At 36.4% G+C, this 26,706-nt stretch overlaps 1 protein-coding gene across 5 annotated transcripts in view; it reads left to right on the forward strand.

The window, feature by feature from the left end:
* PDE3A (phosphodiesterase 3A) overlaps positions 1-26,706 on the forward strand; it is a 326,710-nt gene that overhangs the window by 259,634 nt on the left and 40,370 nt on the right. For all 5 annotated transcript variants that reach the window (XR_008663571.1, XM_055318766.1, XM_055318764.1 and 2 more), the window contains exons 5-9: positions 4,182-4,306; positions 17,267-17,486; positions 21,074-21,159; positions 24,519-24,673; positions 26,281-26,418. Coding sequence is in view for 4 of the 5 variants with exons in the window: in XM_055318766.1 (XP_055174741.1) it covers positions 4,182-4,306; positions 17,267-17,486; positions 21,074-21,159; positions 24,519-24,673; positions 26,281-26,418 (724 nt within the window). In the remaining variant the exon portion in view is untranslated. The remainder of the gene's footprint in view (positions 1-4,181; positions 4,307-17,266; positions 17,487-21,073; positions 21,160-24,518; positions 24,674-26,280; positions 26,419-26,706) is intronic.

Raw genomic sequence — 26,706 nt, forward strand, 5'->3', positions numbered from 1 at the left:
GAAGGCAGATACTTAGCCCACTGAGCCACCCAGGTGCCCCACTGTATGATTTTCTTACCACACAGTGACTCTGCCAAAAATCCATTTGTGCACTTTTAATAATAATTAATTATAATTTTTTGTTACTTTTTTTTTTTAATTCATGATAGACATATATATATAGAGAGAGGCAGAGACCCAGGCAGAGGGAGAAGCAGGCTCCATGCCGGGAGCCCAATGCGGGACTCGATACCAGGACTCCAGGATTGCACCCTGGGCCAAAGGCAGGTGCTAAACCACTGAGCCACCCAGGGATCCCCTAATTTTTTGTTACATCTGATCAAATTTCATTTCTCGAACTTTTTTTTCTTAAATGATATTAGAGACTATAGTTGATATTATCATGAAGAGTGTTTCAAGAACTTTTATGAGCTTAACTTCCAGGGTTCCTGTCATCTTGTTTGATGAAATAAATACTCATAATCATGTATTTTCAAAATAGATAAGGAAGAGCGTCCAATCTCATTCATTTTCTTTGTAAAAAAACAAAAACAAAAACAACAGCAAAAAAAAACTGTCTTGCCCAAGTGTACTTTTTCCTACATCTAATTTTACTATTCCTTCATTTCCCTGTCCTATTAAGAGTCCTGATATAAAGTCTGAAAATGATACAAATTTTCACCATTACGAAGAAATGAAATTCATTCTGAAGAGAATTGGAGGGAAAACTATATATGAATGGCAATAGTACCACCATTAAATTCAACTGGTTTTAGTTGAGTCTGTCTTTGTCACAGGTGAAAACAGTAGAAAGGTGGCCAGTGATCATCTCCAGCCTTGGTCTCCACTTAGCAGACCAATTGATAACACTACTGATTGATTTCAAAACTGATAGGAGATATAGTCCTTGTAGTTTTTTTCTCCGTCAGCCCTTTTATTTCTTCCTTTCCTTCTTGTGTGTCTTTCTATTGAGGACTTTGAGGACTGTGATCAAAAGAACAAGAAGGAGAAGTGAAAATTAGGGGCAGCCCTTTGGTATTTAGCTGGATGATTCACTCCTGGTGAGTTTTAACTACAGCTGGGTAGAAAGGACACTGGACTGAGGATCCAAAGGATCTTGACCCTGCCACTCAAAAAGGTGTGTCCTGAGGAGCTTCAGTACCCACTACAAAGAATCCTGAGGAGAAAGGGAACTGTGGCACAGTTGGGAGGTAAACTAGGTGGAAGGATATCAGTAGGTACTTCAGAAGAGTAGACTTGAGATGTATCAAAACGTCTGGAATAAATCATTCCTAGTCAGCCTTGGAACTGACCCTTGCCTCTTTATGGTAGGCAGAAAGGCAGGCTGTAAACTCAATTTAAAAATAAAGAAACAACAACAAACTTGGAATCTGGTAAGGCTTTTCAGACCTAGGATGAAGTTGTTTAGGGTAGAACTAAGATGTCCAAGTCTTCTCATGTGGAAGGAGATTGAGATCTTCTACAGCAGACTTGTAGAAAATGCTCCCTTTTTCAGAATGAGGTGGCCAAGTAATGGTTTCCCTAAGTGACTTTCCTCTACAAAATCCAAATATTTACATACATATTCACAAGGAATCTAAACAGGAATCAAGAAGGTAAGAGTCTATACAAAGCTGAAAACTGTTGCAAGGATCACAGAAAGCAATATATTTGAAAGTGCCAGTAAATTATAATGCATATATACATATACATAAATATATTGAGTTACTGTTTTATTAGTTACTGTTTTAGTAAATTAATATTAGGAACTATATAATAGAATTTTATCTTCATTAATTTCCTATGTATTAAAAGGTACTATGTAATTGTACTTTATAAAACATTTCAAAATTGACATATTTTAGATGATTTTATTAAAGGAATAGGCAATTATCAGGCTAGCCTTCATAATAGAAGTTTTTGTGATATTAATAAATATACAAATCTAATAAAATGCTGTTAATATTAGGGTCTTTTCTTTTAAGAATCTGCATAGAAAAATAATAACCTATTCATTGTATTATGTACTAAGAAGTTAAAACTCCTGGGCCTCATGTACATTGCATAAAATTTCTTCACAGTAAATCTTGTAAGTCATTCAATTCAGCAAAAGAAGGTGAAAGGGAACAGCTCTGTAAGGAAACTGTGTATTTATCTATCCAGATTCCAACTTTTATTTGATTTCATTGTTTCCAAATTCTAGGCATGCCTAGAATGAGATTTCAAGAGGGATATGAAACAAATATGATTTACTGTGCTTTGCTTCATTGTATTTGGTCATTGCTGAAGTTCATTCTATATTGCGAATATCTTTCTTATGTTTTATTTTGTAAACTATTATGGAATTAGGAGAAAAGATGAAGTTTTTAAATGCCTGAGTCAACAGTTGGAGAAAAATATGAAAAGGAAAACAAGAGAAGAAATGAGGTAACATAGTGTCAGAATTTTAAATGGAACTCAACACAGTTATAGATCTAATTCCTTCCTAAATTTACTAATAATCAGAGGATATAGGACAGCAAAGCACATATCCACATTCTTTCCTTCAAAAGGTATGAGACAAAAAAAAAAAAAAAACAAAAGGTATGAGACAGTGCAGCACCCTAAAAAAATCCTTTTATTCCACATTAGCCCATGTTCTAGTTTGGATTTAACATGTAGAATTCTAAGCAATGCATACATAATGTTGCTTGAACAGAGGAAGCCATTTTGGTTATGGAACAACTCTAAATTACTCTATTTTTTCAAAAATATTTTATTTATTTATTCATGAAAGAGAGAGGGAGAGAGAGAGAGGCAGAGGCACGGGCAGAGGGAGAAGCAGGCCCCATGCAGGGAGCCTGATGTGGGACTCGATCCTGGGTCTCCAGGATCACGCCCTGGGCCAAAGGTGGCTCTAAACTGCTGAGCCACCTGGGCTGCCCTAAATTATTCTATTAATTATATTAATTTTTAATATAATATATAATATATCTATTAATTCTATTAATTATATAATTTATAATTATATAATATAATTATAATTATATAATATAATTATTAATTATATTTGCCTACATGGCAAATATCCAGCATTCATGACTCCATAATTTTATCAATTTCAGGTTTATTTACAACTAGCCACGCAGACAGACCCCGCTTATAGTGCCAGTCTAAGATAGGCAGAGTGTCACATTGTCAAATTATACTCATGCAAGTTAGAGATTTTACCAAGTATGAAATTTACTAATGTTTGAAAGCACACACGTGTTAGCACAATGCAGACTGAGCATTTTTCCAGTGGAGCATTCCAAGATTGTCAACACAGCTTCCTGAATTATTTTCTCTCTCCAATTACAGTAGATTCTGTTTTAGATTTAACACAAGATTTTGAGCCATGCATGCAGATAAATTTTGGTTTGGAACAGCTCCAAAATTTATTTCCATTAATTAATGGGTGTGTAGCATTCTCTTCCCCAACCTTCCATACATCCATTAATTCCAGATTTGCTTACAATAATAACCAAGGATGTCCTGACAAAAGCATTCCCTAGATGAAGACTCACTATCCATTACCTTTCTCCAGCAGGTCCTTCATTAGCATATTTACAAGAGGATTTGGCTCATCACTCCTTTCTTTCTGGGTATCACTAATAAAATAAATTGCAAGCTAAAAGCCAATTGGTAACCTTTCCTTCATAAGAAAATACTGCAACGAATATTGTCTTTGAATAATTTTATAAGCACTTAGTTTTTGAACTTAGAGAACACCAGGAATAGTAAATAGTAAAGAGCATAGAAGGAGCATCATGGTATTCAGAACTAATGGAGGTTTCCCTGCAACTTAACCAATTAATTTGTCAAAGTTTAGAAGATCTATGAGGAACATAATTACAGTAGTACAGTAAGAAGTGTCTGGTTACTATTAACTGGATAAATAGGTAAATTCTTTTCTCGTTTATCAACCCAGTATTTTTGACGAGTTCTTTTCTCGTTTATCAACCCAGTATTTTTGATGAGTAACTGTTGTCTCCTTACAGCAGCAACTGAGTTCAGGTAACTTATTTTTTTTTCATTTGGAAATAAAGTGGTCCTGCCACTGAACCTGGACCATGACTCAGATTGGAAAGCTGATTATAGAAATGGTGATTGTATTCTGGCAAGATCTATCCCAATAAGTGATGACTAATTTCTTCATTTTTCTTTATGCTCTGTCTTTATAGCTCTGTTAGTCCCGATTTGTGGAATAACCCAGTGATGATGACCCTCACCAAAAGCAGATCCTTCACTTCATCCTATGCTGTTTCTGCAGCTAACCATGTAAACTCAAAAAAGCCAAATCGACCAGGTTAGTAACTTGTTGGGAGAAGAATTCGTACTCACTGAGTGTGCGGTAATGGAATAAAGTAAATCTTAAGTGTTGAAACAAGATCCTAAGGATGCATACTCGGATGTGTTTCGTTTGATGGTTCTAAAAAGAAAAAAGCCTCAATAACTAATTAGTTCCTTACATTTCCACTTTATGTGATAATACAGATTCTTTCGAGATTGCTATGCTAGATATCCTATCTTGAGCTTACTGGATGAATAGGAAATTGGTATCCCCACTGATAATCTCTAGAGGCATCATTTCTAATGTAAAAGCTAATGATATACTTGTCAAATTTTTGTTTTGTTTTTAGCATTTGTTAAAATTATTTTTCAGGAGTATAGCACTTATAGGATTCAAGGGAATGCTTCATTTACTCTATGTTTCATCATTTTTTTTCAAAGGAACTCTTTATGTCACTCACCCTCATATATATATATATATATATATATATACACACACACACACACACACATATACACATACACACACATATACTCAAAGGAAGAGGCATTTAGGTTTGGACAAAATACAGTTCAGGATCTTTGAGAACCCTTTGGAAAAGCCTACACATCAGCAACAGAAAGACTCATCAGCACTGTGGGCAGGAGGTTTTCTTTCCCCTTCATGCTGCTACAAAATGAAATTTGATGTGATTTGTCCCATCTGGGATCTGGAGTCTAACTATTGCGTGGGGTTTTCCACCGTGGTGTCAGTGTACCCCAGATATTTTTAAGCATCAGCTTCTACCTTCCCTCCAGCTTCCTTTACGCAACAAATATTTGTGAAACAATCCCTGTCTCAGACCCTGAACTAGTTTCAGAAATATAGCAGTGATTAAAGCCAGACCCACTTCCTCCTGCCACAGAATTCTCACTTACATGCTAGTGGGGAATACGCACAGATTGATGGCCATTACCATATAGTGTATTAAAGGCTGTGGTGAGGAAGAGAGCAAAGACTCTCACATAATGAAAGAGAAGAAAAGAAACAAGATCCAGCACATTGAGAAAAACTTCAGGAACTTAAGATTCTAGATGAGTGGCAAAATTGGCAAGCACAAAGGGAGATGGAAACATGCAGAGACCTGGAGATCTATGATAAAGAATTTAGATATCAAAATTAAGAGCAGTAAAGTTTCGGGTAGGAAAGTGAATGGGTTGGATAAAGAACACTTCATTTAATCAGAATCTGTACTGACCTAAAACTGGAATGCAGTTTTCACCGAATTCCATTGCCAGATTACCCCCTTCTAGAATCTCATTTGAAAGTCTGGGGTATGTATTATGACAGCTTCTTCTCGGAATGTTCTGACTGGAAGTTTTCACCTCTCAGCACTGCAGAAAACTCTAATGAGATTTTCAGTAGCTTCCTGCTTATGTTCTTAATCTTCTGCCATTATAGCAGAGCGTAAGAATTTTCCAAATGGCTTCAGGGAAAAACTACCCCTTTCTCACTGGGCTGTTAGACATTCACGTTCTGGCTGCCATGGCTGCAGTCCCAAACTCCAATTTTCATGTCATTAGCCTCATGACATTGCTAAAAGTTCTCCTGACTTGCTTCCCTAATAGCTGCATCCTTCTGCCTAGATGCTTAGCCTTTTGCTCCATGCTAATGGTTCAGTAAATAATGCTCTGAAGGGAAGAACAGTTCATAGGACCTTGGCTCACCCTTCTGGGTATACCTTCTCTCTGTTTGCTCTGGAACCTAGTCCTTCTGAATTGATTGTCTTGCCTTGAAAGCTTTTTTTTTTTTTTTTTTTTAATTCGATTTTTCGTTTTCTTCTCAAAGAAGCGTGGATTTATTACAAACTACCACATCACAGCCAGAAGCAGAAGTCCTCAAAATGACAACGCGTTTATGAGGATTGGAGAAACGATATTCACATTCGTTCCATTTATATTTTAAGACACCTTATATTTAAAATTTTCATTTTTAAAAAGACACAACTCTTCTCTTGATTCTAGAAAATTTAATACTTTCTTTCCCCTTTGATCATCTATCTACTTTTTACTGCTGTTTCTTGGAATCATTTAAGTGCCAACTTCGCTTAAACCTTGCTTAGTGTAGAAAGGCACTTCTTCCAGAAAGTATGATTTTTTTAGGACTGTATCATTGACAGACACCATTAAAACTAATCTGGTTTCTAAAAACTAATCTGGTCCTCTCTGCTCTTTGGTAAGTCTTATAGCCTAGAAATTGTTAATGACCTGAGAAATAGGATTGCAGTTTCAGTGAGGGCCAAGAACAGGACAATATGGGAAAATCCTTAAACTGGGTTGCCCTGAGGGCAAATGAAGATTACCTCAGTAATATGGAGACTCATCTGGGACTCTGTCAAGGTGGAGGAACTGAATTTGAGCATTCCATGTTAAAGTGGTACTAACATGGTCCGTAGGACCCTTGAGTCTTTACAAAACGTATGCAAATAATTTTGGAGGAAAGCATCCCCAAGTAAGAGCTATGAGACTAATATATCAAGTTCAAACAAATTGGAGCTTACAACCAAGATCACTAAACACAGAAACCACCAAGGGTTAGAAACAAACAACAAAAGCAACTTTACAGATACCTAAAAGTGATGAGATATTTAAATGCTAAAATATTTACTTTTTTATATATATATAATTATGACAGACACACACACAGAGAGAGAGAGAGAGAGAGAGGGGCAGAGACACAGGCAGAGGGAGAAGCAGGCTCCATGCAGGGAGCCTGACGTGGGACTCGATCCCGGGTCTCCAGGATCACAGTGCAAGCTGAAGGCGGTGCTAAACTGCTGAGCCACCGGGGCTGCTCTATTTACATATTTTAAAATCAAAATATGAGGTGATAAAAAGTAACAGCAATGAGAGAAAAGATGTAATAGCAGAGCAGCTAAATAGAACTTTTGGAAATGTAATCAAGGAAACAGGATAGGTTAAATGGAATAATGGACTCCTAAAGGTAGAAATAGTAAACTGGGGAGCAGAGAATGTAAAGAAATTACCCAGAATGTGACATAGATGAGAAACAGGAAAATGTAAAAGATTTTAAGAAATATAACAATATAAGAAAGGTCCAGTATAACAAGATCATAATTTTAGTAGACAATAGGGGATATAAACTCTGAGGAAAAGCAGAGTAAAGGAAGAAAAATTGCACATAGGCACAAAGTAGTGAAGCTATACAATAGTAAAGACAAAAAAAAAGAAATCTTAGCCAAAGTAAAAGGAAATTTCTGAGAGCAAAACTGTCCAAAACGAAAGGGCTTTAGAACACAGTAGAACCACTTTCTTCAAAGTTCTGAGAGAATGTAATAGCCTGAAATTGTGCATCTGGCACATCTATCTCACAACAATGTAGGAATTAACTAAGACATTTTCACAAAATCAAAACTTTACCATCTGTCAAATCTTAACTAAAGGAATTTATGATGGATGTATTCTAGAAAGAAAAGTAATAGCAGAGGTCTGAGATCTAATAAAAATGGTAAGTAAATTTGAAAACTGTGAGTTTATCAAATATTATATGCGTAAATAATAGTATTTCGATTTGTAGGTATTTTTTGTTTTTTACTTTTTAATCTTTTTTTAACTAATTTTTTTTACTTATTTATTTTCTTAGAAAGAGAGTGTGGGCAGGGGAGGGACAGTGAGAAAGGGTGATAGAGAATCATAAGCAGGCTCCATGCCCAGCATGGTGGACCCCAACATGGGAATTGATCTCATCACCCTAGGATCATGACCTGAGCCAAAATCAAGAGTTGGACGCTTAACCAACCCAGCCATCCAGGTGGCCTGTTATTTTTTTTTAAGGACACAATTAAAATATCAGACAATAATAATATGTAACTCAAGTGATGAAATATGAATTAAATATTCTATGTTCTGGTGTAGTTTGGGAAAAGGACTCAGTTAAGGAAACCGAGGCACAGAAATGTTTAAGTAACTTGCCCAAGCTCACACAATTAGCCCTGAATCCTTTCTTTTGTTCTAATGACTTTATACTAGAAAAAAATTGAAGACAACAAATAGAAGTAATTTAAAATGAGGGATTTTTTTTTTTTTTTTGGTCCTGTCCTTGGCCAAGTACATGATAATGGAAGGATTTGGTTTCATGTCTCTCAGTTTCTTTATTTAGGTAAGAAAATTAAAATTATTAAAATAACCAGCATGATAAAGTCAAGAAGCTGGAAATCATTACACATCTTGACAGCACATATACTAAAATTGGTGAACAAATAATGAATTCTTCCACCTGGAAATAAGGTTATATGTCAATTATACGTCAATTAAAAAAGAAGAACCTGAAAATTATAGTTAGTGCATTCCCTGGAAATAACAGAGCAAATGATGGAACAGACATGAAGAGCAGCCTCATTTTCTTGTGTCCTATTATTCAATTCATACAAATGTAGCCAAGAAGAAGGAATGAACTCTAAGAGAAAAGGAATTTATCTGTGTAACATACCCCAAAGGCAGATGATAGAAATAAGAACAGGCATGTGAGAGCCTCACTCCATTCTTGCCATAAAGTACATAGGGTAGCCCTGTTGTGATTACTTTGGCGAGCATTTTGCATTGTGACGTATTAAGATTGTTGTCACAGCAGAGCTAGATGTTTATAAAGTAACCTATATACTATTTATGCTGAATTGAACTAAACAAATCCCTGAAAATCTGCCAAAAAGGATAATAGTCCATCAAGAATCCGAGAGCTGAAATTCAGGTACAGGTTTCCCTGATCAGCTGGGCTTTTCTGTTTTGAAACCTTTGTTTTCCTGCATTGATGGCATGTTGGTATTGATGGGGCTAAGTAGGCGCACTGTGCTTGTTGTAGTTGACTGTGATGCCTATATGGAAGGGGGCCTGGAAAAGCCCTTTTATGTATAAGGAACCTAAATAAAGTGTGAAGGGAATGGGAGGAAAGGAAGAAGCAACAGGCAAAAGAGGTAGAGGGATACAAGCATAGAGAATAAACACTGAAAGGTAGATGGCCTGTTTCCAGCGAGACCTCATGGAATCTATTCTTTGCACAAGTAATACAGTGTATCCTTTAACTCAGCATTAATTTCAATAGTTGAAACAAAAGCAATTTTTATGCAACTGCTAATATAAAATAAATGAATAAAATCATGTGAGCCCTTTGATTAAAGCATAAAAACAGGATATTTAAATATAATTTATGTTTTTAGTCTTCCTTTTTTATTATGAGTCACTGACAATGCAGAGCTGCCTTTGTTATTCTTTTAAAGTTCCTCCAGTTTATACTTAATTTATTTGCAGTAAACCCTCTCCAGAATCTTAATTTTTATAAGATTCTTATAATCCTCTTACAGTGATTACAAATCTCTGTACACCTATAAGTTAGACTGAGTTTTTACTACAGAAAGTTTGAAATGAAAGAGAACATTAATTATGGCACTGTTGTGTGTGAGGGTGTTTTGTTTGTGTCCTTTTGCAAATGTAGGTACATTTTTTGTTTTGGAAAATTTTAGGGTTGTCCATTTTACTGAGGGCTTAGAAAAGAGACATGCATTTATTAGACATGCTGGTTCTTTTCTTGTTCAATTAAAATTAAACTGAGAGTTTTACAAAACAAAACAAATGGAGTCACTTAAATAATTTTCCTCCAGTAGTGTTTATCTCCCTTTAATTGTCCAGAGTTCCTTGTATCTTTTTTTTTTTAAGATTTTATTTATTTATTCATGAGAGACACACAGAGAGGCAGAGATATAGGCAGAGGGAGAAGCAGGCTCCCTTTACGGAGCCCGATGTGGGGCAGGATCCTGGAATTCCAGGATCATGCCCTGAGCCAAAGGCAGATGCTCAACCACTGAGCCACCCAGGCGTCCCTAAAGTTCCTAGTATCTTGATACATTTTCTCATGCTCTCAGAAACAAGGGATTAAAGACTTAATTATTCAAAGGAGTTGGTATTTTAGAATTCTAAAGTTACATTTAAACTTTTTGTTTTTAAATGCTTCAATTTTTAGTATTTTATATTAGGGCAATTTGAGTCATTCAAAGACTTATATTTTATAAGCTATGTCTTTCTCCTGGGGTCTCTTAAAATTACTCAAATATAAAGTTATAAATAAAATTGAGAGAATGCATATTTATCTGAGTCTTTCCCCTCCCACATGTGTGCATGTGTAAATATATGAATGTGCAACATGAAATTCAATGACTCCAAAGCTCATAAAGTTAATCCTTCTAGCTTTATACATGATTGCATTTAAAACAACCTAGAATATAATTTGTTCTTGAAGACTTGCACAAAAGGGCATTTCTCCCATTTCCTTGGAATATCTTTTTCCTGCATCTGAGATAATTTTATTTAGAAAGTGTATCCTTTCTAGAAATAAAGAGTATTTGTTTTGTTTTCAGCACTTGTATCTATCTTTCCATTTGAAGACTAAAAATGTGTACCTATTTTTCTAACCTTTCTGTTTTACAAAACTTTAAGATAATATACACTGTATAAAATAGTAGTTTGGTGTGGGGAAAAAAAGGAATTTATATGCTTATACCTTTTTCTTCTCACCTACAGTATAAAAATATCCCTGTTCCCCACCTGTTCCCCATTTTACTGAGGGATAATGGACATACATCACTATACAAGTTTTTTTTTTTGTTTGTGTTGTTTGTTTGTTTTAAATATTTTATTTATTCATGAGAGACACATAGAGGGAGAGAGGCAGAGACACAGGCAGAGGGAGAAGCAGGCTCCATGCAGGGAATGGAATATAAATGAAATTAAATTTTATTGATTTGGGTCCTTTCTCTTTTTCCTTTGGTTGGTGTACCTAAGAGTTTGTCAATTTTGTTTATCTTTTCAAAGAACCAACTCTTAGTTTGATTAATTTTCTCCTATGGTTTTATTTTTCTTTGTTTCTGCTCTTTGTTAGTTCCTTTATTCTGCTAATTTTGAGTTCAGTTTGTTCTTTATCTAGTTCCTAAGATGTAGATTTAACTTGTTTATTTGGGATCTCTCTTTCTTAATGTAGGCATTTGTGCTATGAACTTCAGAACTGCTTTTGCCATATCCCACAATTTCTCTATGTTGTGTTTCCATTTGTCTAAAGAAACTTTTTTATTTTCTTTTTCATTTCTTCTTTGATCCACTGATTGTTCAGGAAGGTACTGTTTAATTTCCCTGTGTTTTGAATTTTCCAGTTTTCCTCTTGTTATTGATTTGTAGGTTCATGCCATTGAGGTCAAAGAAGATACTTGGTATGATTTCAGTCATCTTGGATTTGCTAAGACTTGTTTTGTGGCCTAATGTGTGGTATATTCTAGAAAGTTCTATGTGTGCTTGAGAAGACTGTGTATTCTGCTGCTGTTGGATAGAATATTCTATATATGTTTGTTGGGTCCATTTAATATACTATAGTGTTGTACAAATTTGCTGTTTCCTTGTTGATTCTCTCTCTGGATAATCTGTTGTGGAAAATAGGGCATTAAAGTTCCCAGCTATTACTGTATTACTGTTTATTTCTTCTTATAGTTCTGTTAGCTTTTGCTTTATGTATTTAGGTGCTCCAATGTTGGGTAAATATTTATAATTGCTGTATCTTTTTATTGTAATGACCCTTTTCTCATAATAGATAATATTCTTTGTTTTTATTGTTTTTAGTTTAAAGCCTATTTTTTTCTGATAAAATATTGCTACTCCTATTTTTTATGGGTTAACATTTTCATGAATTGTTTTTTCCTTCCCTCTTAGCCTACTGTGTCTTTAAGGCTAACGTGAGTCTTTTTCAGGCAGCGTTTTGTTGGACCTTGCTTTTTATCCATTCATCCATTCTGTGTCTTTTAACTGGAGAGTTTAATCTGTTTACATTTAAAGTATTTATTGATAGGTAGGGACTTACTATTGCCATTTTGTTAATTGCTTTCTGCTTATTCTGTAGGTCTGTTGTTCCTCTTAGTGATGTAATTTTTACCTAAATTTTTGTGATCTTTGATAATTTATTTGGTATCTACAAATTTGAGTAATCAAGCTTCTTTTCCAGATTTTGCAGGTTTGCTTTGCAGAGATAGTTATTCACCAGTCAACTCAGTGTGTTTCTGGGTTGCCTCCTGGTAGTGTCCTTAGGCAGGTAGGGCCTGCTGTTGTGGTCTATTTTTTTGGTAGAGGCAAATGTTTAAGCTCTGAGGATGGGAATGAGGGGATGTGCCACTGACTGAGAACTGCTGGCTTGGTCCCCTACCCAAGTGAGGCTGTAGTATGGGCTCCATAGTGCCTTGATTCTCTGATCAAGCTTACTAGATAGGTGGCCAGGACTGGTACTATATTCATTAATAACAGGGTTATGAATTAGCTTCCCTGCCCTAGCAGGGACCCAAGACTGTACAACTTGTTGTTTGGGGACCTGAGTCAGGCTAGAGTGTGCATTGAATTCTCTGGTTCTGTGAGGCCATTCAGTTTTGTTCTGACGATGAGGAAACCCATAGGCTGTGCTCTGTGTTCAAGTGCCACTATATGTAAGGCTATTGATGGGTTCTGCAGCTACCCAGATGCTCTAGTTAGGTTCCTTGCTCAGATAGGCTATAGGTTGTATTCAGTAATGAGGAGGGCTCCAAACTAGATTCCCTGCCTGGGCACCGCAAGAGAAGCAGCTCTAAAGCCAACAAAGCTCGTGGTTTGTTGTTTTAACTCAAGCTGTCCCGCACTCCCAAGTTCCCTGACCAAATGGGACCACTGCCTTTGTTCTGAAAGCTGACAGGTGTGCCTGCCCATCTTTCAGCTCCAGTGCTGCTAGACCAGCAGCACTGGACAGCTAGACAGCTTCCAGGAGTTGATCAGTTGGTACTAAAAGATACTCTACTGTGGATGGGGCTATGCCTCAGCTCCTTGCCTGTACCAGAGAGGGAGGGGTCACTCCAGCTACTTTGAGTTTCCCAAACATCCTTTCAGGTTGAGAGGGGCTGGGAGCTACCCTAACCCTTAGGTGTGAATGAATCCCCCTGCCTGTGCATAGCATGGGGACACTCCACACCCAGTACTGGCTTTGTTCTGGGGGTGTTCCACACTGTCCTCCGACCTCTTGGCTCAAGTGCCATTGGACCTCACTGCTTCTGGGAATTGTCACCAATCCTCTTAGTCAGATGGGGCATGAGAGACACACACACACAGAGAGAGGCAGAGACACAGGCAGAGAAAGAAGCAGGCTCCATGCAGGGACCTTGATGTGGGACTGATACTGGGTCTCCAGGATCACGCCCTGGGCCAAAGTCAGCGCTGAACTGCTGAGCCACCCGGGCTGCCCTCCACAGTGGGTGAGGCTATGATTTACCCCCTTACCTGGGTCTGGGCATCCTTGGCTTTAAGACTGACAGAACTCCTTTCATAAGAACCTAAATCAGGCAGATCTGTACCCACCAAGCTCACTGATGAGTGTGTGACCTCAGCTTGGTTCTACAGATGAGTAAAACTGATGGTTGAGATTACTATTTAGATATTGCAGGTATGAACCTGGTCTGCCAAGATCATATCCTGGTTGTTGCAAACCCCTACCTCTTTATCCATCCTAGTCAGATTCCCAGTAGTTAAGCCTCACAGATCCCCCTGCAGTCCCCATGGTGCTGGTCAGAAGAGGGCCTCCTACAAAGCAACGCACAGTTCTGGGGTTGGGGGCAGGCGTGGTGCTGGCTATCCTCTTGGGTTCTCTTTTCCTGCTAGAGAAACCAGAGGCTTGGAGGAAACTTCTCCATACAGGGTCATGCTGGCTGGGGGTGTCGCAGTGTTGTCAACTTGTAGTCTCTTCTCTTACTCCCCGTGTTCCAGGACTGTCTCAGTGGTGTCTTGTTCTTGAGTAGTTGTCAGTTCTTGTGAGGGCGAGCTAAGTCAGGCACATCCTATGTTGCCATCTTGGTGACTGTGAGCAAATATCCCTCTTTTCATGGCTGTTGCCAAGACTCTTGCTTGTTAGAAGTGCTGTAGACTAACAGCACTACAGAAGCAAAGTGCTTTTTCTCTGTTACAAGGTTTATCTTAAATTTCATCCCAGGCAGTGTGTTTGGAGTCTTAAGGTCTGCTATTTGTTTAAATTTAGTTAATCCATGTGTCCCAAGAACTCTAATCATTGAGGGGATTTTTAAATTTGTATTTAGGAGTGAATTGCATTTTTCTGAGAATATCAGCTGGCAGCTATGAAGAATTAGCAACAACAACAAAAATCATTCCTCTCATAAATTGCCTTTAGAAAATATGTTGTGTTAAGACAGAAATGGGCACTGTTCCCATAGGCCTTAATCTATAAAAAAGTGGTAGAAAACTTTCAAAAATTCACAATTAGCTATCAAAATAATTAAAGCATTGCCTAAAGCAATGCCTATCAGAAGTCTCTATTTCTTTCAAAATAAACAACAATTAAAATCTTGCGTTGGCCTATCAGCCCTCTCCAGCCTTGACCAGCTGCTTTTCTGGCCACCTTCCCTGCTCCTCTCTTTCCCCTTTGCTAACCTGCCCCCACATTGACCTCCGGACTGACCTTCTGAAGCCCCCAGGTAGGTTTTTCTTTCTCGAACATACTTCCCCCAAATACTTGTCTAAATGTCTTCCTTATTTCACCACACTTCTGTTGAAATTTTACTCATAGAGCATTTCTGTTCTCTGTTTTATATTCTTGGCATTATTTTTCTTTGTATCACTTATGACTACCTGAGTTTCTTTTCTTTTTGTCCTTCCTTCTCCTTCTTTTCTCTTCCTTTTCCTCCTCTTCCACCTCTTTTTTAAGTTTCTGACTCCTCGAAAAGGGTAGAAGCTCCATGACAGCAGAGAATTTGTTGTCGTTGTTACTCGCTATGGCATCCTTAATCTCTGGAAGAAGGCATGCAATATTTGTTGAACAAACAGGTCATTACTCTGTGCAGATACTTTTATACGTCACACCCCCAACCAGCTCCTTAATGCTTACACTGCTTTTCTAAGATTATCTGAAGACTCAGTTGGCCATAATCTAACAAATAGTCCAAATTAAACTAGTTCTTTCCGTCCTTTTCATGTCGGAGCATATGATGGTATGGTGTATAAATGTGAAATAATATGTGTGAATACAATAATGCTACACAGTAGTGGAGAAATGAGAAAGGATTTAGAGCTTCGTGGAAATTTTATTTTCTTCATTTTATAAAATTATGATGAAATCTAATATAAAATACTAGAAATAATATTAAGGATTAAATTTATTCTGAAGCTTCCAATAAAATATTTATTCAAAAAATTATAATTGTTAGTACTTCATAGGTCACCTGTAACCCACCTCATTACACATGATGATAGATTCATTGGAGGAACTCTGAGTTAAGAATTTAGTGGGATTTTGTTTTGTTTTTTTGTTTGTTTGTTTGTTTGTTTTGGTTTAGGAAATTACGTACAGTGCAGGTTTGTAAATATTTTTGAAAAAATAGCTAAATCTTTTCAATAGAAAGAGAAATCAAAATAAAAACCTTTTGTTGTGTCATTGGAAAGTGTAGTGCAAATTCTGCCTACCAGATCATGGATTCTTCTTCCCCCTTGGACAGCCTCTGATAGATATATGGGCTAACACCACACTTCACTGAAAACAGCTGGGCTCCCTCCATATTCTCCTACTTCTTAGCACTATGACCCTGGGAAGGTTATTTTACCTCTCTAAGTCTGAGTGGTTTCATTAGCCTATGATGGCAAGGGATTGATCGTTTGATCAGGAGTCAATAATACAAACAATGAGAAAAGGAATAGGAGGGGCTGCCAGCCACCACACCTATCAAAGTAAGAGCAGGATTTCTCATCTGGTACAACAAACCAAAATAATAATAATAATAATAATAATAATAATAATAATGTGACAGCAATAAATGTAAAAATTACAAAAGCCCTTCAGCAGGCTTAATATTCCTTTCAGTGGACCAGAAAATCTCTGGATGTAACAAATAAAACTTCTGAGAGAACCGGACATTGGAAACAAACTAAGCCAGCTGCCAGTTCCCCACGCATACTATCCAGTGATGTCGAGCTGATGATCATACATTTCCCCCAAGTAGTAAGAAATAGAAAACAACTAATGATTTCATTTAATCTGCCTTGCAGTAGGTTGTTCAGCCACAAAGTACTGAAAAAACAGTAAGCAGATGGCCAATCAGACGATAGTTCTCTCTTTGGTTTTAAGTGTGGGCTGCCTTCTCTGTTTGGGAGGGTAGAACTTGAAAATATCTCTTCTCTGTACTCAAGTATCAGCACTTTGAAATCCTAGCCAGGTTGCTGTAAAATTTTCACAAGAATAAACACAATTTGGCACAGATACCAGCACTTTTAAAATTTAGGCATTAGGCCTATTGTTTAATCTGAAATGGATCGTACTACATTTTTAAATGTTTTCTTCAGAAATTACTCTAATAAGAGTCCTGTTTCACACAAATAAGGTAGTTTCACCAAAAATGTTGATGTTTAATAAATTTAATTGCCTCTCAAAAAAATCTATCTTCTTTATTTATTCGTTTTAAGCATCGGATACCTGCCAGACTCTGCTCCAGATAAGTTAATGTTTAAAACAATAGCAGATCCTGTTACTGCTAAAAATTTCACAAGCCAGGAGAAGGCAAACACATGGGGAAACTTTAATTATTATCATTATGTCAAAATGACAAGAAGAAACAAAAATGGGAGGAGAAAATAATATCCTTCTGTCCTGAAGTTACTCCAGGACACCAAGGCTTTAACAGCATTTGCCAACATTGCCACTGATTTTTTTTTTTTTATGATGATTCATTCTTCGCCTTTCATGCCATGGAGACACCCCACTTGTATACCTTGTCTCCAGATGGTGGCAGAGAGGGCCAGCTCCATGGCCTGAGTGCTCACATGGTCCTGATGGAGCGATAGGGAGTCCAAGGTGAGGTTTAGGAGTTACAGTTTTTAATTTCAAAAACAAAAATTGATTTAGTGATTTAATAACTCTTTTTCTTTCTAGGTGCCCTAGCTAAAATTTCACCTCTTTCATCGCCCTGTTCCTCACCTCCCCAAGGGACTCCTGCCAGCAGCCCAGTCAGCAAAATTTCTGCAGTGCAGTTTCCAGAATCTGCCAACACTACTGCCAAACAAAGCCTGGGTTCTCACAGGGCATTAACTTATACTCAGAGTGCCCCTGACCTATCTCCTCAGATCCTCCCTCCACCTGTTATATGTAGCAGGTAAGGATTTTAGATTGTTAACTGAGTTTCACTTGTCCAAAAACTATTATTAGTATTCCTCTTTGGAACACTCACTACCAGTCCACATAGCTCTGTGTAGGTTTGCCAAAGAAACTGACAGGAAAGTAAGTATAGGATAATGTGATTTGTGTTGAATAGAAATTATTTTTTCATGGTTTCCTGTTAATAGAAAGCTTAGAGTCCATACAGCTAATCTTTGGAGATGATATAAAATAAGTAGTTGTATATATCCTCTGCTTACTAGTGGAGAATGCATAAAGCACATAATTAAAAAATCATATCAAGTAATTTAAATATATTATATTGGAATAATTTTTACTTGATCTTCAGGAAGGATCTTATATCAATTTTAAGGGTATTTTAAGTTTGCAATCCCTGTTTACGAATGTATAATAGGGGTCCCTGGCTGCTTCAGTCAGAAGAGCGTGTGACTCTGGATTTTGGGGTTGAGTGTTCGATCCACACATTGGGGGCAGAGATTACTTTAAAATAAAAAGTTTAAAATAAACTAAATAAATAAATAAAATAAAATGCTTAAATAACACATGTCATAGTACGGTTAGATTCAAATGGATGCCTGAATGCAATTAAGCAATTGGCTTGTACTGCTCTATCATTTTTAAATAGAAATAGGACATGAGTCTTTTTACAGTGGATAAGAAAAAAGGCCTCGCGTGGCAAGAGTAGTTATTTTGCCAATATTACCATGAAGAAGGAAATACCTCCTCTTACTGATTACCATACTGTTGTTCTCTAATAATATCTTCATCAATTCTAATAATAGCTTCATCAATTCTAATAATAGCTTCAATCAATTCTAATAGTAGCTTCAATCAATTCTTGAAGAATTGATTTTAAAGCATGATAGTATTCTTTTAACTAGAAGAGTTAAGTGTTTTTTAGCTAAATGTATTCATGAGAGTACTTTGAGCAAAATGCTGTTTCTTTTCTAAGGTTATATACTTAAATGAGTTATATACTGGTTGTCTAATGAGTAAATGAGTTATATACTGGTTGTCTAATATCACCTGTTGGTTCACAGACTTAGATTTGATCATATAGTCAGTTTAAGCTTCACAGATTTCATTTTTAGATCATTTCGTCATAAACTAAATGAATGCTATTTCTTTTTCTAATCTTAGTTTTACTTCTTTTCTCCTCACAAATATTTCTAAAGGGAAAATCACTTTTTTAGTCTATTTGTCCAGTGCCAGAGTAAAAAGTTATTTTACCATCCCAAAGTTCTTCTTTTTCCCTCTCTATGAAAGCTTTTTTTAACGAAATCATTTCTGGAATATTAAGCCCATCTTTCCCCTCATCACACACAAAAAGCACATCTGCGATGAACACTTGTCGTAGGTTTCCTCGGTGATTCACAACACACATCACTTTACTAAAAGCTCTGAGAAGTCCTGCAAAAAGAAAACCTCTTGATTATTGTCTCGGGTGGCATTTTGTGAATTTATCTGACCACAGAACCAATTTCTTTAGGTTAACACAGAGAGTAATTGCCCATGGAAGCTCGCGTGTGGTAGAATGTCCTTAGGAAACATGTTTTTGTGGTATGCATCCTGAGCCAAATTGAAGCTCAGTGGAGTCATTGACATCAAGGACATTTGCTTCCAGCATTTCTAGGGAGACTCTCCCACTGTGGGCTCCAAACTTGTGGGAAATAAGTTGCCTAAAGAAAGCAGAGATGTTCCAAAAAGAACTACCACTCACATAGCTTTTCTCCTCACGGTCTATTTTTTGTAGTCTTAGCAGGAAGAATGCAATGGGATTTTTTTATAAAAGAGGTTTTGGGAGAAAAACAAGAGAATTTCACTGCCTACTTGTTCAGTAATGTTTATAAATCCAGTAGTGTGTCTTTTATTTGTTTGGGCTTTATAAATCTGTAATTCAAACCATGTTCTATTATTGCCTTCAAGGCAGCCACCCATGTAGGCACAGAGAGCTCCAGAAACACACGACTAATTATTGTGGTTTCCCCTGCTGAACTCGAAGGGTTTGGCGTTGAATCCCAGTCTTTTGGCTGCTGTAATGTCTATGCAACAAGCTGTTTTTTTGGCATACGAGGTAGTATATTTGAACTACTAATTTAAGTGTTCCTTTTAAGTATTATCTTGCAATGAAAATTCTTAAAACTAATAAACCCTCCATCTACCAAGTGTCACCCAAGAATGTAAGCCCATCATTTACATCTGCTTTCTTTTTCCTTTGGTCCTGTCATTTTCTTTTGATTCCCTAAATCAAAGTGATGGGATCTCAGAACTATTTTGCATGTGATGTTTCTCCACTTACGTTTAAGCCTTGAGAATAAATTTACTTAGGATGAAAATATTCTATAACTGGAAAATGCTTATCATTATAACATATATATAAGCCACAATTCAGGAAAAAAGAAAGTGATGAGACGTTTATATATTAAATTATAAACCATCTCATTTCTTCTCCTTTTAGAGTGAGTAGTCTGTGGTTAAATAACAAAAACCCTCTGAGACCGTTTGTAATATTAGGCAGAAGAAAAGAACCCAGAAGCAAAAGGCAGAATTAAAATCTAACCCTGGAGTTTCTGAACAAGATAAGTGAGAGAAGAAACTTGCCAGGCCATTTGTGGGGTTGCTTTTTAATTTATAAAGCATTCAAAACTGTTGAGAAAACAAAAACAAAAGTATCCTACATCCTCCAATGCCCTCTGTTAAAGAGCTAGCCAGGACTCTCCAGTACCTTCATTTTTCTAGATTACTCAGAGTATCCCCTCTTGGCCTGTTTTTCTCATTCTGTGCAATTTTCTATTCACTCTCCATCAAAACGTGACTCTACTTTGTTCATTTCCTTTGGGTGTTAGCAGGTGACTGATCAGCCTTAAAAAAGGAATTAATTTTTATTTTGTGGCAAAAAAATAATATATTGCCATTCTCTTTTCACATATGCAATCCTAATGGGCTCTTTGGGAAAAAAAAAAAGTCTTCACCCATAGAAATAAATCTAATAATGAGGTTTTTAGGCAAGTACAAAGGGAATGCATTGGGAAAGATTTTTTTTTTAAGATTTTATTTATTTATTCATAAGAGACACACAGAGAGAGGCAGGGACATAGAGAGAGAAGAAAGCTCCCTCCGGGGAGCCTGAATCGGAACTGGATTCCCAGACCCAGGATCATGACCTGAGTGGAAGGCAGACACTCAACCACTGAGCCACCCAGGTGTCCCTAGGGAAGATATTTATGACTAAATATGCATCAGCACTTCCAAAGTCACTTCTGTAAGCAGGTAGCAGATAATCCCATGATTCTCTAAATAATGTAACAAAATTTTGCCAGTAATTTCAAATGTGGTCTGGACTGTGGAAGAAGATGAGAGTTGAGAGAGAAACTTCTGACCCTTCATGTTGATCACGTTCTCACTAAAAAGAAAACATCCATGAATAAAGCAAAATGAATTTTGCAAATAAGTGGGAGGTAGAAATATTTGATTATTATCTATCTTCATGTGTATATAGATGGTGTATGCCTGTGATTTTTTGAAAAGAGAGAATATACTTACAGCTGTTCCAATATTTCTCAGCTGTGGCAGACCATGTCCCCAAGGGAATCCTGCTGATGGGCCCCTGGAGGGAAGCAGTTCAGCCAGTCGGACACCAAGCAGAACAGGTAATTCTTTGTTTGTATTCTGTTCCTCAAAATGGAAATCACTTTACTTTTTTCCCCCCTCTGATCAGAAAGGTAACGTGTTTCCGATTTTTTAGATCACAATTTTAAAAAGACAGTGAAGAAAAGCAAAATTATCCCTAATCCTACTACCTAAGAGTTAATCATGGGTACAGTTTTTATGCAAAACTGTCCAAAATGGTTTTAAACATCTAATTTAAAAATGTATATATTTTATATACATTTTATCTAATGTATAAAACTGTATAGAAATGTCATTTTTTCTTGGACACTGAAGGGCCATCCATTTTAGGATACTCTCTGGAGATATTCATTGCAGACTGAGAAGTGACCCTGCTTAGATCACTGTAAGCATATAAAAATGGTTTTTCTTGAGGCACTATTATGGAGACGTTAAGAACACAGGCATTGGAGCCTGGTTTTATCCTTACTTGGCTACCTATTAATTTGTAATCTCTGTGCCTCAGTTCCTGCATCTGTAAATGGGGTTAATAATAGTACCTACCAAACAGGATTGTTGTAAGAGTTACTTAACATGTATCAAAAACACGAATTTGGAAAGATATATTCACTTCTATGTTTACTGCAGCATGATTTACTTTAGACAAGATATGGAAGACACCTAATACATGATAGAATACTACTCAGCCATAAAAAAGAATGAAATCTTGCCAGTTGTGATAACATGGATAGACCTGAAGGGTATTATGCTAAGTGAAATAAGTCAGACAGAGGAATACTAATACCCTATGTGTTCATCCATACGTGGAGAGGAAAACAAACAAACAAATTTGTGAAAAATTCATTTGTAGAAGGGAGGAGAGGAAGGGAATGGATGAAACAAGTGAAGGGAATTAAAAGGCACAGACTTTCAGTTATAAAATAAGTAAGTCACGGGGATGAAGGTAGAGCATAGGGAATGTAGTCAAGAATATTGTAATGACTTTGTTAACTACACTTATAAGTATTGCATAATATACATAATTGTTGAATCACTATGTTGTATGCCTGAAACTAATATAATATTGTATGTCAGCTATACTTCAATTTTTAAAAAATCACATAAAACCCTGATAGTATCTGGGTCACTGTAAATACCTCACGTTTGCTGCCATTATTATAATAGTTAGTATTTTACTTTTGTTGATGCAACTGTAAGGACTTGATTTTGTTAGTGCTGAAAGTTCACGAGGTAGAAAAAGCCTAGCTTCTCTGAACTATCAACTTTAAGGTGATAAAGCTTTATAAGAATGATTCCTAATTATCTACTTCAGCATTTATTATTATATACTTAATATTGATTATTTGCCTATGAGAATGGTTACTGTGGCAATGTACAAAGGTCAAGAGATATACACAAGGATAAATCAAAAGGACAATTCTGATAATATAGCATTCTGAAGACTCATAATATTCCCTTCATGTCCCTGATCTTCTTTGACTCTACTGGGTTTGATAGAATATGGGAAGTATTTCCTTATCACCTTTGTGGTCTCACATAGAGCTGTGGCCTTTGAATGTTCTTCATTTTTTCCACAAATTCTGGGATTGAAACTTGTCAATTACATTTTCATACTATGTCTCATTCTTACATACAACAAGTTGCATGAGAAAGATTGAAGAAAGAGGGATCTTTGGAAAAGTCCTACAAGATACACATGGTTACAATAGGCTACATAACAAAAGCCATTCATTCACTAGCAATGTAAGAAAATTAGACAGCAAATGTATGAGTACATACAACAGTCTGAGAATATCCAAAGCAAAAAAAAAAAAAAAAAAATATATATATATATATATATATATATATATATATATATATATATCCAAAGCAATTGAGAAAGGAGAACATAGCTAGGGGCAATACATTATCTGACTTCAAGACTCAAGCTATAATAATCAAGATAGTATGGAGGATCAGCAGATAGATCAAATGGAATAGAACGGAAAGCCCCAATTTAGACCCACATCTGCACTGAATTTTCTTTCTTATTTTTTTTAAGATTTTATTTATTTATTCATGAGAGACCCAGAGAAAGAGAGAGAGGTGGAGACACAGGCAGAGGGAGAAGCAGGCTCCATGCAAGGAGCCAGATGTGGGATTCGATCCTGGGTCTCCAGGATCAGGCCCTGGGCTGAAGGAGGTGCTAAACCGCTGAGCCACCCAGGCTGCCCTACATTGAATTTTCAACAAAGATACCAGAGCATTCCAGTAGGGTTGGAAAAAATGAATTTCACCCCATACTTTACACCATATGAAACATTATTCTGAGATAGAGCATAGACCTAAATGTAGAAGCTAAAACAGTAAAGGCTTCTGGAAGAAAACAGAAGAATATATGTTTGTGACTTAGGGGAAGGCAAAGATTGCTTAGGAATTTAGCAATAACCATAAAAGCAAAAAAAATAAAAATAAAAAATAAATAACAACAACAAAAACCTAGACTTTATCAAAAGTAAAGAATATAGGAACTAGGTAAGATTTCATCAGTTCAAATTCATGTGGTAAAATTTATCTGGTGTGTACCTTCAACAATTTGCTTATCCTTCCTGTGCCTCAGTTTCCTTTCTGCAAGTGAGGATATCAGTAATGCAGTGATGTGCATTACTTGTGCAGGTTTATATGGACTAGCACAAATGAAACACTTTTCATAGTATCCAGAACATGGTACTCATTCAGTAAACCATTCAGGCATTTATTCAATGATAAGAAGCTTCTTTTAAGATCTTTGCCCCTAGAGGCACGTTGGACAGACACTTGATAGTACCCGATTGGGCATCTAGTTAGCATAGTTTAGTGCTGAGTGAAATGGGAGATGGTGGAAGAGGCAGATAAGGAAGAAAACCACAGATTCCTAGAGATCAAGATTGGATACATAAGATCTCCCAGGCTCTTAAGCACGTGCTATTGTGCCATGTCCTATAGACCACTTTGTGCATGGGTGTCAACTCCACTTCTCCTACCCATGTGCCCATTCTAGATTTAGTGTTTTAATTAGCTACTCGGTGGTTTCATGTGTTGTGGGATGCATAAAGGAGAAAGAAACATAAAGTTACAGGATTTTTAAAAAGTGTAACTACTACAGAACTAAGCATTATGACTGAGGAATTATTCAATGTCACATGAATCACTGATCAGCATAATTATGTCCACTTCATTGGATTAAAAAAAAGTCTACTTTTTCCCACTTTACAATCTTACATTCTTGGTGTATAAGCTCATGAAAGCAGTATGTCCCTAAGCACAGTATTTGGCATATGCATTTTAGGAATATTCACTCTAATGGGACCCCGTCTTCCATTTGCAAGTTTCATAAGAAGCTGTTCTCTTTCAATTGCAGATGACACTACTCAAGTTACCTCTGATTATGAAACCAATAACAACAGTGATAGCAGTGATATTGTACAGAATGAAGATGAGACAGAGTGCCTGAGAGAGCCTCTACGGAAAGCTTCCACTTGTGGAACATACACGCCTGAGACCATGATATTCCTGGTAGCGCCATATCACTTTCCTCATTTATTTACTTCAGAAATTCTTAACTTGACTTAAAAAAAATCGATCCCTGAATCATTAGATTTACAGATGTATCTCTTTTGGGTCACACATCTCTAATACCCATACCCATATGAACCAGTATAATTTTTCCTTATCCAGATTTTATTGATCTCTTCACAATTCTCTTATTTAATGATTAAAAGCACAAGTATTCATCACCACAAGTGATTACAGATATTTCTTAATCCTAGAATCTAAAAGTGTAAGTATGCATAGGAAAAGAATATTTCATCCAGTGAAGCAATATTTTATAAATATTAATCAATAAAAGTGAAATATGTTAGTTGTCTTAGGGCTTCTGCTGGGGTTTTTTTCCTACCACCTCGTTCATTTAGAAAATGTGCCAATACTTATTTTCTTATTATATTAAACTAGGTTTATACTGACACTTAGTATCCATTAAAATATCCTTTAATGAGAGCTTACTTTGTGTGTTTATAGAGATCCATTTAAAGAGAATAAAAGTGTATATTTGAATCAGGTTAATTTCAGGGAGGTAGCAAATAGAAAATAGTTGGCTGTTGTGTAATTATCAATTGCTGCTATTATCATTTTTCTCTTATCTGATTTACCACTTACACTTTTAAAGAGATTGCCAGATAAAGTAATTGGTAGGTTTCTAATCCTCATTATCTTTATTTATTTTATTTAATTTATTTTTTGGTAAATGTATTCTTAAGAATGTCCTCTTTGGAACTAATTATAAAATGTCTTTATGTTAATATGGCACATGTTTCTTTGGAAGCCATACATCACATGAGTTTCAAAATTAAAATCTATGAAAAATGTGGCAATTATCATCCCACAGGATTAATGCTGATTTTGAAGCAATAATATAAATTTGGCTGAGCAGGGAATGATTAACTCCTCCCCACTCCTGGGTTTCTTTTGAGAGTCCAGTATAAGCCAGGAGCTCTCCCAGAAAACTTTACATAAACATATAAAGAGATAAATTTACATACGATTTCAGAATATCCTTAAGTCCTTGAACCTTTAAGAACCCCACAGTACGCGAAAAGCAGTTATATTAACCTATGAAAGAAACATGTATTTTTTTTTTCTTTTTTTTTTTTTCTTTTTTTTTTTTTTTAATTTTTTTATTTATTTATGATAGGCACACAGTGAGAGAGAGAGAGGCAGAGACACAGGCAGAGGGAGAAGCAGGCTCCATGCACCGGGAGCCCGACGTGGGATTCGATCCCGGGTCTCCAGGATCGCGCCCTGGGCCAAAGGCAGGCGCCAAACCGCTGCGCCACCCAGGGATCCCTGTATTTTTTTTTCTGTAGCATATATGAACCAACAATAGGCAGGCACTTAATAAGTTAAATTCATCATATGAAGCACCATTAGGACATTTTCGCCTTACTTTGGGATCAATGTCTTGTTTGTCTTGATTTTTTTTTTTTTTTTAAGATCTCTTATTTACCCTGAGGTTTTAAGTCATTTGTTTTTGTAAACTCAGCTATTGAATTGGGCTTACCAAAGCACAAATTGCTTTGTAGAAAAACTGTATGTTCTTAAAATGTTTTCATCTTCATTTCTAGGACAAGCCAATTCTTGCTCCTGAACCTCTTGTCATGGATAACTTGGACTCAATTATGGAGCAGTTAAATACTTGGAATTTTCCAATTTTTGATTTGGTGGAAAAAATAGGAAGAAAATGTGGCCGTATTCTAAGTCAGGTAAGAAATGCATTCATACATATGACGTTAAATGTAGAAAAAAATTCCTTGGTTGGTTGGTTAAAGCTGTGTTCATGCTTGACACTGGTGGTGGATATTGGATGGAGAAAGGAAATTTTAGTACCCAACATTCTGTAGATTCCTTGGTGGTGGATTAACAAAAGGAATTGGAACTTCAAGTGAGTGGAATACCATTATTATGCAATTAAAATATGTAATTTTTAAGACAAAGTGGAAGAGAGCAAGGATACACAAGCAAGATGGAGAAATACATCTGAAATTTATAGA

The sequence above is a fragment of the Nyctereutes procyonoides genome, unplaced genomic scaffold, assembly GCF_905146905.1.
Source record: "Nyctereutes procyonoides isolate TBG_1078 unplaced genomic scaffold, NYPRO_anot_genome, whole genome shotgun sequence".
Taxonomy (NCBI): domain Eukaryota; kingdom Metazoa; phylum Chordata; class Mammalia; order Carnivora; family Canidae; genus Nyctereutes; species Nyctereutes procyonoides.